Genomic DNA, 15,925 nt, shown 5'->3' with positions numbered 1-15,925 from the left:
GTGTTGGGTACAGTGGTGCTCAGAACTCAGCTGATAGGATATCAATCAAACCATTCAGAGGGTGTAAATCTTGTTAGCAAATCCAACAGTGTTCATTTCATGACAATAACGTTCCTCAATGTAAAATGAATGAGATGTTTGCCTGTGTTTTTTTAATATGTTTGGGACCATGATATTGTAGAATGGGCAGCACTTACTGACCATTGCCTTTTGTCCTTGATAAAGTAAGGAAGAACCACCTTCTCCAATCACTGCAGTTCAAATATTAGTGCTACTTAATGGACAGTATCAAAACCTTGACCCAAACACAATGAAGAATCAGTGATATAGTTCTGAATCAGAATGGAAGTGGATGATGTCAAAGTGGGGTTGGACCTAATGGTGTACACATGCAACTTATATATAAGATTACAGATTTGAGAGAGTTGAAATGCAAGTTGATGGATATGGAGACAATCAAATGAGATGCATTGTTGTGGATAATGGTGAGTTACTTGAATGTTGTCAAAGTCGCACATCTAAAGTTATTCCATTACTCTCCTGAGAAGTGTCTTCTAGATGGTAAAAAAGCTTTGAAGGGTTGGAGATGAATCAGTTGCTGCAAAATACCTTGATTTTTAATGACAGCATTTTGTTTGGTTGTTCTAGTTAGGCTCCTGGTCAATGGTAATGTGGGAAATTCCATAGTCATTATACCATTCAGTGTTAAGGCAAGATGGTTTGACTCTCATACTGAAAATGGTCAATGTCTGACACTCGCATGTTATGTATGTCACTTGCCATTCACCATCTCAAACTTGAATAGAAATTTTCCCACTTAACATAAGTGTGCTAGCACAGGCTAGCAACCATTTAAAGCCGATGCTTGTATCATTTAATTATTGTAATTACCTAAATATTTAGGAATTAAGTCAGCTTAATTTCTTTTAACAGGGAGGGAAATACTTATTGACGCATGACAAATTGATTTCCATCTAATTACAAATTAAAAGACAATTTTGTGAAATTATTATAGATATTTTTACATTATTATACCCACATGGTGCAGAATCGTCTCCAGCATCTCCTCCAAATCAGTCAGTAGCTTCCATATCAAACTAGAAAACATTCAAAGAGTTTTAATTTATTTATTCAGTACAGAGTATCTGGATTAATACAGGCTGACAAGTGGTAGGTGCTTATCTGGGGTTAACCTTCTAAGGATTTAACCTGTTCCCATTTTGACGCTTGTCTTCAGCAATCTTTTGTTCACTTGTGAAAGATTCTCAGAGTAATTAATATGAGAGCAGGATGCTCACCACAAGGGATACTTTGACACGAGATGAGGATGATTTAATTCAAAACAATCCAGAATCACACTACATCTCACTAAAATCATAGGCTCCTCACGCTGACTATCAACTAGACATTGAATATTTTCAGCTAGATTTGTATCAGAACTCTCCAAAGGCGAAGCCATACCACCAAATTAAAGACTGGGATATAAAAGAAAAGGTAAATTTATAAATTGGTGAATGAAATGGTGTTTCGTTTGTTGTCACGCTTGCCTGGAGTAACATCGTGCTTCAACTCAAAAGCAAACAACTTCTACCGTTCCTAAATCGAAAATCACAACTGTAAAATTGCGTATGCAATCTAGCGATATTTGTCCAAATTACTTTAATTCTCAAACTGAATTTTGCAGTAACAGTTTTGATTTTTTTTCCCCCTTCTGAAACTAGAAGTAAATATATTAGTTTTAGGTCAAAATCATATTCTACATTAATTATCTCAGACCTTTTTCCACCTGCGGCAAATTAATCGAAAGATATTGTAAACTTCTGTTGAAACTTAACCTCATGATAGCACATGTTACTTATTGCTTTGCTGTGAAACTCAAATCATCATCACAGTTTTCGCGTCAGTCCTCCAGTGTTCAATCTTGTTAGTACCAACACTTTAATTAGACAACACTCTAAATCAGATCAGATTTCAGCACTAGAATAGAATCATTAGTATCTCCCTTGGATTCACAGAGTCCCTTGCGCTACTTTCTGATGTACTTGCATGAAACACCTTTAGGAATTCCGTTTAAGGAGTTTGCTGCCGCGATCCTGTCGTCGCTGCCGAACAACAACGGAATTGTATCAGCGTGAATCTTGCACATGCTGTCATTCGCCCTCATTTATTTCTCGGATCCCTCTGCTTCTTGTCGTCACTATATGGAACAAGTTGGTGACAGTGGCGACCGGGAACTTGCTCTCGGCCGTGTTGATGTCTGGGGTGGAGGACTCTCCAGCTCCAGGGATCGAGAGTAGGGTGTCTATCAGGCCAGTGGCGTATTTAACACTCGAACAACTTGCTTCTTCCTCGTGCAAGATGCACGAAATTAATAAAGTTTCCGTTTACCACATAATTAGAAAATAAATGGAATTCTGGAAATAACTGCTTACCGTAACATGGGGAAGTCTGGATCTAAATAGTATGTAAAATCCTTGCAATACAATTTTCATGGTAACCTACTTTTTTTTAAAAAAAGTTACACATTATTGTAATATAGAATGCACTTCATGATAAAAGAAAGTCGTGTCAATCCATTTCCAAAACGACCTGTTAGCAACTTTTAGCAAAGTTTTAAACACAAACTAACTTAATAATCTTGTTTGTTTAGTGTTCTCTATTTTGAAGCAAGCGGGAGCAGCTCTTAACAAAGAATGGCTACTGCATTTCTGTCAACAATTTTTTGAGGGCTCTCGGGATCATCAGTCCTACGAAGTCGAAATTTTTCTTCCCCATTATTCACATAATCACAATTTAAATATGTTTTACTCCGCTTCCCTGCGGTGTTAACGAGCTGCAACTTCAGTGGCTTTTCTCCCGTCCTGAAAGCGGTGCCGCATCGTTTACAACAGATCACAAGTGAAGCCAACATTAGTGGGATCGCTCTGCAGTCATTCAACATCGCCCCGATATAGCTCATGGAAGAGACACTTTTTCCTGACTTCCAACTTTAGTGGAACCCTCTGCAGCAGTTCGACAGCAGAGAGTTCAATAGACAAGACTTACCCATCGATTACAAAGTTAACTTTTAACAACTGGAAAAGGAACAAACGCCAAAATACTAATATTTCTGTTATGCTCCATACCCTTAACCGCTATTGAAAAAAACATATAAAATCTATAAATGCACTGACTAACCATCCCTTACCAATTATATAAACAGTGTAGTTCTATCTGTGGATGGAGCGAAACCAAGTCGTGGATTCTTATTACATCAAAGTAAAATCAGCGGCGAATGTCAACAACAACCCCCCTCCCCCCCGGTTAAAGTAGTTATTTACTGAAGGGAAGTCCCGCACCTACAAAATGTTAGCTCTCATATTCTCTACTTCTCTCTCAGATTTTCGGGACTTAAAATTATTTACTTTTTGATTAGAATGCAGGTCATCACATTAACTAATTGACACCTAGCCCGACTCGGTAAAGATACACATTACTTTTCAACTTTAAGTGTGAAATGGACCAGACCAAACATCGTTTTGCATTTCTCAAACCATGTATCTGTATTAAAACATTCAAGAGCTTAACCACACATCGCTCGGTAATTAAAATACAAAGCACTTCTTTTTAATCCGATCTTTTTACTCCATCGTCGGTGAGTTTGTCAGGTTTCTTCTCGGAATGTGTGGCTGCGCGCGTTGGGTGTAGGGGTGGGATTAAGCAATTGATCACTGGGCAGGTTCCCTGATCATGTTCAACAACAAACAGACCGAGTATTATAAGAGTACAAGGAGCTGCTATGTAACTGAGACCTCACGTTAGCAGAACGTTGTGCTGAAGGAACAAGAACCGCACCTGTTGCTTCCAAAATCTAACAAGCCACCTTCAATGTTATTTGCATGGGCTGAAATCGGTAAAGACAGATGAAAGATAATTTAACTACTTTATCTGAGACAGGGAGTATATTCCGAGTATGTGCGTGAAGCCTTCAATTAGGCGGAAAAGTAGAGTCACCCAAATAAGAGTGAAGTCTGCAATTTGTTTTGAAGATGAAATTATTTTTTTTCCTCTGATTAGCGCCACAGGAGATCAATTTTTTTTTGGTAAACGAGAGTTTTGCCTTTTCCTTATAGCCAGCTCGAAAGCAGAAAATATTAACAAAGAACAGCTGAGCTATTTAAGGCAAAGGCCGCGAATTCCCAGTTTCCCTGAACTCAATTTCGCCACCACGTCTTGAATAATTGTGCATGCTGTATTTGGAGTCTAAGTGGAGTATGGACGTCTATTCTTTAACTCTCGAATATTGTAGAAGCAATGTTTGAATTCTGTGTATGTCGTTCATTCACATTTCAGACCATGGGTAGAAAGAATTTAGATGATTATCCTAAACTTGAATGTTGACATAATCCGCTTGAAACGACTTTTTTTTTGAGAGCGGAAACTTATTAAATGTGTTTTCAGTCATGGTGAGCATTGAAGTTACTTCATTAGTGGATATGCTGAAGTGTGGAGTTCTGCTTTAAGTATATTGTCCATGTAGCTCAGTTCTTTCTGGAACAAACTAGAACTGAGGTTAATTATCTCACCAGTAAAAAGAAGCGTGGAGCGAATGTGATCTGCAGGTGTGGCCTGTTGCTAACTATGAAGATCTTAATGCAGTTTCTACGGTCCAGGAGCGGCCAAACGACCTGAGTCCCTCCAGCATTTTTGAGTGTTGCTCCATGCAATCTGTTGGGAAGCATTGTTTTCTCCATATTCAGGTTTGAGTGCGACACCTTATGTGCGTCAGTTTTGCTTCAGAGGCAACATCATCGGAGTCAGAAGACCCTGTGTTGAACTCCCAGTTTGTAAATCTAATTTGGTACCTTGATGCGATGTTGAGTTTTTCAACTCTGATGAGACATTAATCCGAGAATTTAAATTGAAGGTAAATTGTCCCACTTTTATCAACGTCAATCTCTCAGTATTTTTGTGTGGTGAGGTAAATTGTTTACATAAAAGCAGCAATCACACTTTATTAAACTGGACGCGCTTCGGGACAATTTGGGACGATGAAAGTCGCTATATAAATGCAAGTTCCTTATTTACATTGTCAAATATTTCCAACTCCATACCCGAGTATAACTACATTGGCCGTTACATAAAGAGGACTGAAATTTCTTAATTATCGCTCTTCTCAGGGCCCCAGCGCAATATTTTGTTAAGAGAATCCTTTCCTTACAAATGACTTGTCAATTTAAATATACGTATTTAAAAATAGTATGGAAATTAGTGTGTTAAATTTCACGAGCAAAGTGTAACATTTTTAAATGTAGATTCCATGTAATGAAGTTTAAAAGAACAAAATCTAAGTAATTGTAGAAAATCAGATCGGACGGGGTATTTTTTTTCTCGCAACTGAAGCAGATGAATGTAAAAATAAAGGTCAAGAATATGGTCGCATTAGCTGCAACATTGTCCAGGTTTAGTTTGAAGATTCCTGTGGTTCTAGCCGTCCCCTTGTACTGGTCTTCGCCGGGACCAGTCTATTGCTCTGCAGGAATTTACAATTCTAATACAGAACAAACAACCCGCCCCTTAAATTAGTGCAACAGAAAGAGAAGAGGGTCAGACAGCACTGCTGATTAAACATTAACCCCTCAAGTGCTGCTGCAACATTTCTTCGCAATTGCACGTAGTTTCATTAAACATGAAACGTTCAAGTTAATTTCACACCTTTTTCCTTCTCATTCAGTTCAGTTCAAACGTTCAGTTCAATTGGTTCAGTTATTTTTTTGAAACTAAAGGTTAGTCGAGAGCGCATCACTAACATTGTCGCAACAATGTTTACTAGACACATAATCTGTATTCATTTCATGTTCTCACAGAAAGTAAAAGAAACTCAATAACTCTCTCCACCATTCAGATCTTTAGGGATTCGCATCTATTTCTAATTATTTCAGCGGCATATTTATCCAATGATCAGCTCGGGAGAAAATACATATTCCAATACTTATGGCACTTAGGTCGCTAGTTGAACATCCTGCTGCACCTCAAGTTAACTTTACACAATAAAACGAAATAAGGTAACGCAAACGACAAGCGTCGTTTAGGAATACAATGAATGGTTTAAATTTCAAAATTAAAGTATTAATACAATCAAGGGCAAGTATAAATGTGATGGTCCGAAGATGGTTTATTAAGTTCTTTTCATGATCACTTTTGATGCCGCCTGGCTATTTAGCCCTTTTCGGTTTAGCCTCAGTCAATTCTGCGTTAATAATTTGTTGTGCTTCTCAGGTGAAGTCGTCTGCAAACAGAAGAATTAAAACAGTCCCAAATGAACAGGCACTTCGCCATTGTAAAGAGAACACAGAACTTTTCGAAGTAAATTCCAGAAACTTTCTAAAAAGGCTTGTTAAAAACGAGTCTTTTCATTGCTCGCTTTTACCTCTGGTCAGGCGCAGTCCTTTTTCTTCGGTTCTTAATCCGCGTCGTAACGCATTTTTTTTAAAACAGGAAAAAAAAGGACACAAAACCGGGTTCCACGCGGTGCTTTAGTGGGTGAGATTGAAAGAGCCGCTTTACAAGGGCACAACAGTATGAATCGCTTTGGAAAATTGGTTGTTCTGAATAGGTGAAGGAGGAAAACGTTTAATCGGGTCCTGGGGAGATTCTGAGATTGCAATCTCCAATTGCCACAGGTGGAATACGGACTTTTCCCTTTCCATGGCTATGCACGTGATGAACATTGAATAGAAAAGAAATGCATCTTTATAACCTCTTAGAAAATAGGTTTTGTTTTTGTTGCATACCATGTTAAAAAAAAAAGAAAATCGAGGAGATGTTTAGTCGTGATTCCGCCTGCAATTTCCACGCAGTACGGCGCAGTTATTGCACTTCGACGTACAACAATAAATTAAAATTTTGTGATTGCGGTAATTTTTTTCACCTTCACTGGGGATTCTGGGGAGAATATTTCAGATGCATTCAAATCAATTGCTTTGAGAGTGTCCAGATTACCTGCCTGTTCGTTGTTTACGCCAGAAGCACTTCGCTTATTATTCCACAAGCAATACTTTCTTAAATCTTACCCGGATTTTGAGTGACGATACCAGGTTCAAATGAATTTGTCATTCAGTTTTTTTTTGGAAAATGCTCCGTTCTTTAAGGCTACTTTATAATAAATAATGAAAATGCGTTACACTATATTAAAAATTACACTTAAAATACAGCCCATAAGCAAAGTAAACAGATTTAGGCGATAGATTAAAGCACATTAAATGCACAATTATTTTTTTCATACCCCCACAGCCTCTTCGCCCACGAGCATTGTGGGTGCTAGTGGGAGATTGGAATGGGCTGATGCTATTTGGATGTCACCTTGCTAAGTGACTTCATGTGATGTCAGCTAAATGCAACAGACAGTGATCTCACACTGATGAGGATGTGTGCTATCAAAATGTGACAGTATAGCCACACGCAGTCCTTGGATAATCTCCGCTCTCGCTAATAAATGTAGAACCAGTTAAGAATAGACGGTGGCGTCTGGCACATCACTCCTCAGTAAGTTAGTGATCGAAATTTCCAGTATCAAACTGGTAGCTCGTGCACGGAGCATCGCGTTTAAATTCTATCAGCAAAGATTTTCCCTCTCCTAGTAATACGGTTTTTTTTTGTACAGCTTAATGATCATTAATCTGGTGCCCCTCGGTGCCATTGTTCATTGAGATGTTGATTTGAATGTAAATAGGTGACATGCCAAACGCAAGGTGCTTATTAAATTGATGTGTGTCTTGGCTTTTCTGGAATGCAGGGGAGATCAGAGCGGCTGTAGTCAGCGGCTGCTCACACCAAGTCCTGGGATGGCGAGCTCTGGTCACTTGGAGACAGTCGTGTCCTGTCCCAGACAGACGGCAAGGAATGGAACCTCCGCCACTACCTGCAATGGAGCTACCCCAAAGGCATTGGCCTTTTCCATCGAGAGAATCATGGCCAAGAACTCCGAACCGAGGAGCCCTACTGAACAAAGGCAAACCTTGGAGAAAGCAGAAGGCAAAAAGGTTGGGAAACTGTGCTCCCCTGTCCCTTGTATGTTTCCTATCCAACCACTTCCTTATGATTTGCAGGCTAAAGCTCTGCTGAATTACTCGGAGGTATGGAAGTCTAACCTGAGGGGCTCACTCTGTACTTCTGCGGCAATGTGTAAATCTAACTGTGGGATGTGCTACAAAACTGACTTAAATTTAGGTCCTTCAATGATGACTACTAACAGATTGATCAAACCTCAAGTCATCAATCAAACAGTCGCAATGCCTGCGAACGGCTCCCTTTATTATTTCAACTATCTGGACACGACGTACCACCCTTCGGAGTTGCTTCATAATCACCACCTTTTCCCGTCTCATATCCTAGGCTCTCAGCCTCCGGCCTCACTTTCTGCTCACCAGAAATTACTTTTGTTGGAAAATGCTAAATTTGCCAGCCTGGCTGCGGAGAAATATCCAAGCCCACAATTTCCTCACAAAGAACGCATCCCGGGACAGTTGGACCAAGTGATCAAAGAAAACAGCAGCTTTCCAGTCGAAAAGAACGTCATTAAAAACCACCAGAAGCTGAACAACACCTCGAGCGACGGAAAACCCAAAAACTTTACCTGTGAAGTTTGTGGAAAGGTATTGTGATGATTAAAATACCATTCGAAATCAGTGTGCTATCATTGTCAGTACATTCTCCTGAGAAAGAAAACTGTGCTCCATCGACATCCACCACACAGTTGGAAAAAGAAATTACGTTTACATACTGTATCTTGTTTCTGCTTCTTTTTTTTTACAGGTTTTTAATGCACATTATAATCTAACACGTCATATGCCCGTTCACACCGGAGCCAGACCGTTTGTCTGCAAAGTCTGTGGGAAAGGATTTCGACAGGCTAGTACACTGTGCAGACACAAAATAATCCACACACAGGTACGTGCTCGCGTCTCTCTTCGTTATCCGGTAATCTTTAGTGCACAAATTTAATTATTTACCTTATTAGTAGCTTCGTTATCCAATATGCCTTGTCAGTGTAATATGAATACCAATCTACATGAAAGGAATTTAAATCTAGGTAACGCGCACATAATGTTGCTCAAGATGCCTAGCATCTGCAGAGTCTCTTGTGTAAATGATCTAACTGTTCCCAAGCATCTTCTGCCATCTCATTTTTTAACTGTTACTGTTGCAATATTTGGTTGAGACAGATTGGCAATACACAATAAAACAGATTGCGAATGCGTGTAGTCAGATTCGCGCATCGTGTGATTTTGCTAAATGCTAAAATGGTTCCAGTTTAGTTTTATTTCTACCTAACTGTTTATCCGACCATCGATAGTCAAATGATTATTGTGGTTTGTTCTCAGGAGAAACCCCATAAATGTAATCAATGCGGAAAAGCTTTTAACCGAAGCTCCACTCTAAACACTCACATTCGGATCCATGCTGGCTACAAACCTTTTGTTTGCGAATTCTGTGGGAAAGGATTTCACCAAAAAGGTACTTTTCAAAGTAGTGTCTACTTTAATTTGAATTAATCCTCACACGATTAGGTATCCATTTGGCTCCGTGAATTTAACCCTTCGATTGCTAATACCTCCGAAAAAAATTATTTTCGCTGAAATCTTAACTTGTTTTTAATCTAATCCAGTGTATTCGATTCGTTTTACCATAATGCAATTACTAAATTATATTTAATAATTTATCACGATGATTTATAATACATGTCTCAGAGGGACTTGAAAATGTTTGGGGGTTGTAGATACGGAATGAACTCCTGTATCTCTTAGTTCAGAATCAAAATAATCGGAAGTGATAGTGTCCTTATGAAACCATATTTTACCACTTGTCTGGATGTGAATGACACTTTGAATTAAAACTATTTCAAATCAGACGTGTCATTTTGAACTAAAGTTCTAAAAATACGGCTCCTTAATTTGGGTTGTGGGTCAGAAGCATGACCTCTACCTAATTCCTAATCTGACAGTTTCTGCAGACTTTATTTGATTGAGATAAAGTTTGACAACTTCTTGACTCCCATACGCTCACACTAACACAAGACCGCTTAATGAAGCTTTACTTCTTCTTAATGTAGAAATTCCCTCATCTGAAATTAACTTAATTGTGAACTCCTGACCCGGAGGTTCGGAGGGAGGAAGGGGTGGTGTGGGGAGCGGAGAGGGGGTAACTTTCACTAACTTCTATTTCTTTTCTGCTAGGAAACTACAAGAACCACAAATTGACGCATAGTGGAGAAAAACAGTTTAAATGTAATATCTGCAACAAAGCATTCCATCAGGTCTATAATTTGACATTTCACATGCATACTCACAATGACAAAAAGCCTTTCACTTGCGGCACTTGTGGGAAAGGGTTTTGTAGGAACTTTGACTTGAAGAAGCATATAAGAAAATTACATGATGGTAACTCAGTCACACCTCCTGTGAACGAACGCTCACGAGTGGGGATAAGTTAGTCTAACAGACTTCGCTTCAGTTTTATTTTTGCGGACAATCACTTCTGTACATTGCATTTTGAAATACCATCTATTTGAGATTTACGATGCACTGCAATGCTCTTTACTTCCTTCAGCGGTTACGCAACAGTGGATAATCATAAGATACTTTTCACCCTTGAATTTTCAGGTATAAGCGGCCTGAATTTTTAAATTAAACGTCGCCACCATGTCCAGGCGCGACAATTTTCCAGGACTGTTCCGAATGAATAGCTATGTAAATATTCATGTTAATTAAATGTCTTATATCACATTATTTTTTTCTGTATTGTAGCATTTTATATCTGAAACATAACGTGGATTGGTAAATATGAAATTTCGAAGTATTTGTTAGGATGTTGCTTCGTTTGCATAACTGTAAATTTAAATTATGTTGTAAAAAATGAAGGTGTCTACTTGCAAAATAAAAGTAAAGTTTCCAAACATGCGTTTATTTGAACTTCTTGCTAGTAAGAAGAAAAGGGAGATCTATTTGTTCGAACGGAAAGAATCATTGGGGCAGAATTTGACCTGGTGCATACACACATTTCATTAAATTTAATAACATATTCACGTTTAATGTTATCTTTCTTAAATTCAATTGTTCACACGAAGCAGGGGGCATTAAGAAACATCCACGCTGCTTGCATTATGCACAGCACAATAGAACTGTTTCAAAATACCTTTTGCTTCTTAATTTTGCTAGCAATCCAAAAGTAACACCGAGTCATGTTTGTGCCAGGAAAACAGAAGCCTACGTCTCAACGACTAGCAGATGGTCGAATTCAACGGTTCTAACGTAAAGATTGGTCAGTGGATTTCCTCCCAGTATTTGATCTCTAGGCATTGTACTATCCAAGTAAAAGTCGCAAGACGTTCCTTGTCGTATAATCATTTCATAAAGTTTACTTTTAGTGTGGGGAAGATAAGAACATAATTTGCAAATATCAACCAAATTAAGTTGAATTTCAGAAATACATTTGCTAATTTACATAAAACGCCGAACCCGACGCAAGCAAAAAAATTCTACACCTCTCCCAAAGCACAGCTTTGGCAATCTCTGCGTGAAAAGTCCAATTAACAAGGCCGAAATAATGTATCTTAGCAGTGGAGGTAGAAACAACTAAACTGGATGCTGGGCTTTTTTTTATAAAGTTCTATTATCAGTTATTCGGAAATAACTGGATGGGGCTTTTATCAACTTTGCAGCCTCTTAGGACAAAATGAGTACGTGTATATGAATACGCTAAAACAGAGACCGTTGCTAAAGGGAGTTTTTTTGTTAACGGACAACTTGAAAATAGAAGCTATTTGTGTCATTGGGACTTTAAAAAATAAAGAAAGCTTTCTTCCAATTAGAAAAGTTTATATTAATTTTCCCATTTGTTTTATGAACCACCTTACATATAACCGTTACAGTTTTGTTACAACAGGATACTTTCTGGGGAATTGAATATAGCATTGCATAGTTTATGATTTTGTTATTGAAAGATATTGTCTGTTCAACCTACTGTCCCAATAATTTGCTGTTTTTTAAAAGAAATATAGCGACTGATCTACAGAAGATCAACTCCGAAGCAGAACAGTGCGCTTTGAACAGTGCTAACAGTAATCATTCAAGCTCTCTGAGGAGAAGACATTTCCATATTAGCCAATTTGATGTAACAGTGGATAATAAAGTACTTAGGGTTTTCAAAAACTCATTTCCCATGTCTCGCTCCTTAATACTAGATAATTCATTCTTCCCACGCCTAGACGAACAATATTATTACAGTGTAACAACAAAATTCTGATTTCAGCTCAGCTGCGTGCTGCTCACTCCATGTTTCTCAGTGAAATTTAAATTAACCGTTAACAGTAAACTGTTAAACTGTCCAGGGACTGATTAAACGGCCAATAATTTGAAGAGAATTGCATGCACACCTTTTTATAGTTAATTGAGTGGGTTCATCTTAGAGGCTCGTAGATTGGGTAACACACAGGCACCATCATTTGCTTTGGGGAGAAATGTGTTCTTTTAATTAAAAAACGAAACATAAGCTGTTTGCTAATTATATTAAAGTATCTTGATAGATACAAAAGTTCCAATACAGCTATTCTATTACAGTTTACTGCACGGCGATGTTGGAAATGCAATTATTAATTGTTCACAATGCAAACCCTCCCCCCTTTTTCGAGGGTCATTCATGGTTACAATGTTTTCATTGGCCATTATAACCATCGATAAGTGATTAGTTTTTTTAAAAAAATAAACTCACCCATTCCCAATTATTTCAACACTAATTTTACTACACAATCAAAGTGCAAAATTCTGAACAATACTTTCTACCTCGTAAGAAAATTCTTACAAACGACATCTTGAAAGTAGCAATCCAATGACCTCTTCCCAATTATCTCAATGTACAATCTATGGGTTAGTATGCCAATGCCAAATTTAATGGGTAGAACTATACTTGTAAATATCTTATAACTTTGCTTTGTATTTCGTCACAAGTGCCGAATACGTACTTAATTTTTTTGCATTTTTAATTTAAGTTGCTGACAATAAAGCAATATAAGCTTAAAGTAGGGTCACAATAGATTTATCCAATCTGCAAATTGTCCTCTTCACTTTGCCGCAGTTATCCCACTACTTACATCCTCATTAGCTATTTTTAATTCTGGACCTGTAGGTGAGGTAACAAATGGTTTCTGATCAGGAACATTTTGAAATTCTTGATTATGTCTCATTTTAAAGAGAGTTAGATTTAAAATAGCTTTTATCGGCCTGTATGTCACTATTCAATTGAATTAGTACTTCAAAGTTAGAACGTCACTGTACACCGGCATTAAAATCAAGTGACGCCTCAGCACTCAACAAACCAGGGTTGCAAATAGACTGGACTCTTTGCAATACTTACATAATTCTTTCAGCGGAACTTAAGTTAACTTTCAGAAACACCGCACCCTTTGTACTGTTACACAACTACACGTGATTATCAGTCTAAACATGAACTTTGAATATTTAAAGATAATAACTGCAATGAATTTATTTAAATTAGCCGTAACCAAAAGTGCTTATATCATAAAATTCGTAAAATTTTGTAGTAGTAAACTGGGAAACTTGTCACGGCAGGCCAGGGTGGATGGGAAGAATTAACATGTCTGGATTTATTTACAGACCTAGTTGCACCATATTCATAAATGCAGCTGATTGGCACCCAACGTTTTAATTAGCAATCGAGAGATACTTTTGCTTCCTGGGGGGATAAAGCCAAGAGGAAACCTGGAAAGACAGCAACCTGCAAAAGACAAAAAACAAATTGCTGCTTCTATCTACATTCAAAGCACGCAGAACAGTCTCGGTGAACACGGGTATATTCATACTAGTAGACATGCTTGCATGCTATGTCGTACTTCTGTGTATTCTTGCAGATTCTTATAGCTCTTGTAAAATACAGCTTATTTGTAACTACATCATTATTATACTACTGTCACTTCCTATCTAGTTTATGTATTTTTACAGGTGTCTACAATATACTAATCCGTTTCTTAAGGTCACCAAATAAAAGCCTGTTTTTCAAATCTCCTGGCCAATTTAAGAAACATTCAACGTAAAGTCCGGCAAGTCTCTATTTTGCTGTAGGATAAATTTAATGCTGGCAACCCTCCTTACAGCACAGTCTGCACCTATTGACGAAATCAGGACGTCATTGGGTAGGACCTATATTTATCATCTAGCCCTAGACGTCCCTGGAACTGATGGTCTAGGTACAGGATTTCGGGGGACAGTTAGAATTTCAGTCACATTGACTCTGGAGTCATAAAAAGGCTGAGCTAACTAAAAATAGTACATTTCCTTTCGCGGGTGGCATCAATAAACTTTAATACTAGTTTTTAAATTCCTGCTTTTTAAATGATTGAACTTTGAAATCACCATATTGTATATCCTGGACCAATAATCCGAACCACATGATGACTATCCAATAAATTAACCAACATGTTACCAATCGTCTGTGATTATAGTAGCGTTTCCGACGAGTTTATGGTTTCAACAGCGGTAGTGAATACTACATCATAGAGAAGGGAAATCTCCATTTTTATTTGGTACAATTCCATACTGATTGACAATTACCAACAACAAAAAATCAAATGGGATTCAACGCCAATTTCAAGTTACTGTCGCAGATGTTATTGTGATGCATGGACATAATAATAATATATTTACTAGAATTTGCATAACCCTGGGTGATTTCTCAGATAAGAAACCTAACCATTCCGTGTGGGAAACAATGAAGGAAGACTTAATTTTAAAGCGGAGAACTAACTCCCGTGACAGCTTATTAAACACATATTTTAATGGGAGTATTTATCACTCACTCTTCAGAATTATCTTTTGTATTGATAACAGATTAGTCTGTATATACAAACGTTTGTACATCCCTTGCAGTAGTTCAAACATAACTAGAATTGCTTGATTTTCCGTTAATATCTTATTAATTTGTTTAAAGTTATAAGTTCATTAAAGTAAATGCGCATTCTTCCTTTTGGCTGTAATTTATTAATAATACTTCCATTTTAAAGAAAATGTTGTATTAATTTGCTCGCAGTATCACATATACGAGACCCCGATCGGATCCCTTGATTTATATACAATTATGGAAACGACAGGCCATGGATATTTAACTCGCACTGAGTATTAATTTATGATAATAAGGGCCGTAGCTTTGAAACTTTTTTAGGAATAACACCTGTACAAATAATAAAAGTAATTTGCTAGTTTGCGAGAACAGTGGCAATATTTTTCCTCATCAGATAGATATTATCTCTGAACAGGACATCAGTAACCTATTTGAGGAAAAAGTTGTTAGGCACCAGATTTTCAGCAATGCTCTGCAAAAGTCGGCACCTGTTTTTGACGAAGGAGGATCTTCAAGGATATCAATATCATAACTAACTGTACATGTTTCATTTATCTCAGCCAAAGTGCAGAATCTGCATTGATAAACCGCGAGTGTTCATTAAGTAAAATTAAATAGCGAGTCCACATCATATATGAACAACTTAATGTCCCTATTCCTAAACATTATGCAAGAATTAAGACGATAGAATGAAGAGCATTAAGCGAAAATATTAACAATCATAAATGTAGATTTTTCGCATTCCAGGAGTACGTTGTACTGTGTCCGAATGGCACACGGAAAATTAATGTTTCCGGTTGTGTGTTCAGATTTAGCTACTCCAGTCTCATTCATCGTCATTTTCATGTGACTGTTTTCTAAGGACAGGAAGTTCTGTGAAGGAACCACCCACATTACGCAAAAGTCCAGTTGCAGTCTATCTGAGGCTTGAAATGAAACTTTACGTGGTATTGAAAGTGACATGATTCACCAATATTGACGAGGAAGTTATGTTGTGCCATAGAATCATTTATTTTAAATAAGAAATTCAATGGAA

General features: G+C 37.7%; 1 protein-coding gene across 2 annotated transcripts; it reads left to right on the top strand.

Annotated features, from left to right (window-relative positions):
* Positions 1-7,372: 7,372 nt before the first annotated feature.
* fezf2 (FEZ family zinc finger 2) lies at positions 7,373-10,908 on the top strand. Of its 2 annotated transcripts, XM_073072926.1 has the most exons (5): positions 7,373-7,524; positions 7,775-8,633; positions 8,794-8,928; positions 9,363-9,495; positions 10,215-10,908. In XM_073072926.1, the coding sequence occupies exons 2-5, from the start codon at positions 7,824-7,826 to the stop codon at positions 10,469-10,471; spliced, it is 1,335 nt and encodes a 444-aa protein (XP_072929027.1). In that variant the 5' UTR covers positions 7,373-7,524; positions 7,775-7,823; the 3' UTR covers positions 10,472-10,908. The 2 variants fall into 2 exon arrangements, with proteins under 2 accessions (XP_072929027.1, XP_072929026.1); XM_073072925.1 differs by having other exon boundaries at positions 7,511-8,633.
* The last annotated feature ends 5,017 nt before the right edge of the window (positions 10,909-15,925 follow it).

This window comes from Hemitrygon akajei, chromosome 19 (assembly GCF_048418815.1).
Source record: "Hemitrygon akajei chromosome 19, sHemAka1.3, whole genome shotgun sequence".
NCBI lineage: Eukaryota > Metazoa > Chordata > Chondrichthyes > Myliobatiformes > Dasyatidae > Hemitrygon > Hemitrygon akajei.
This window is presented reverse-complemented; position numbering and strand designations above follow the sequence as displayed.

Bases quoted from the DNA above. Each gene is read 5' to 3' on its own strand.
- fezf2 (XM_073072925.1), top strand. From the start codon at position 7,746: ATGTGTGTCTTGGCTTTTCTGGAATGCAGGGGAGATCAGAGCGGCTGT. The intron at 8,634-8,793 runs GTATTGTGATGA...TTTTTTTTACAG, and splicing joins CCTGTGAAGTTTGTGGAAAG to GTTTTTAATGCACATTATAA. The intron at 8,929-9,362 runs GTACGTGCTCGC...GTTTGTTCTCAG, and splicing joins ACAAAATAATCCACACACAG to GAGAAACCCCATAAATGTAA.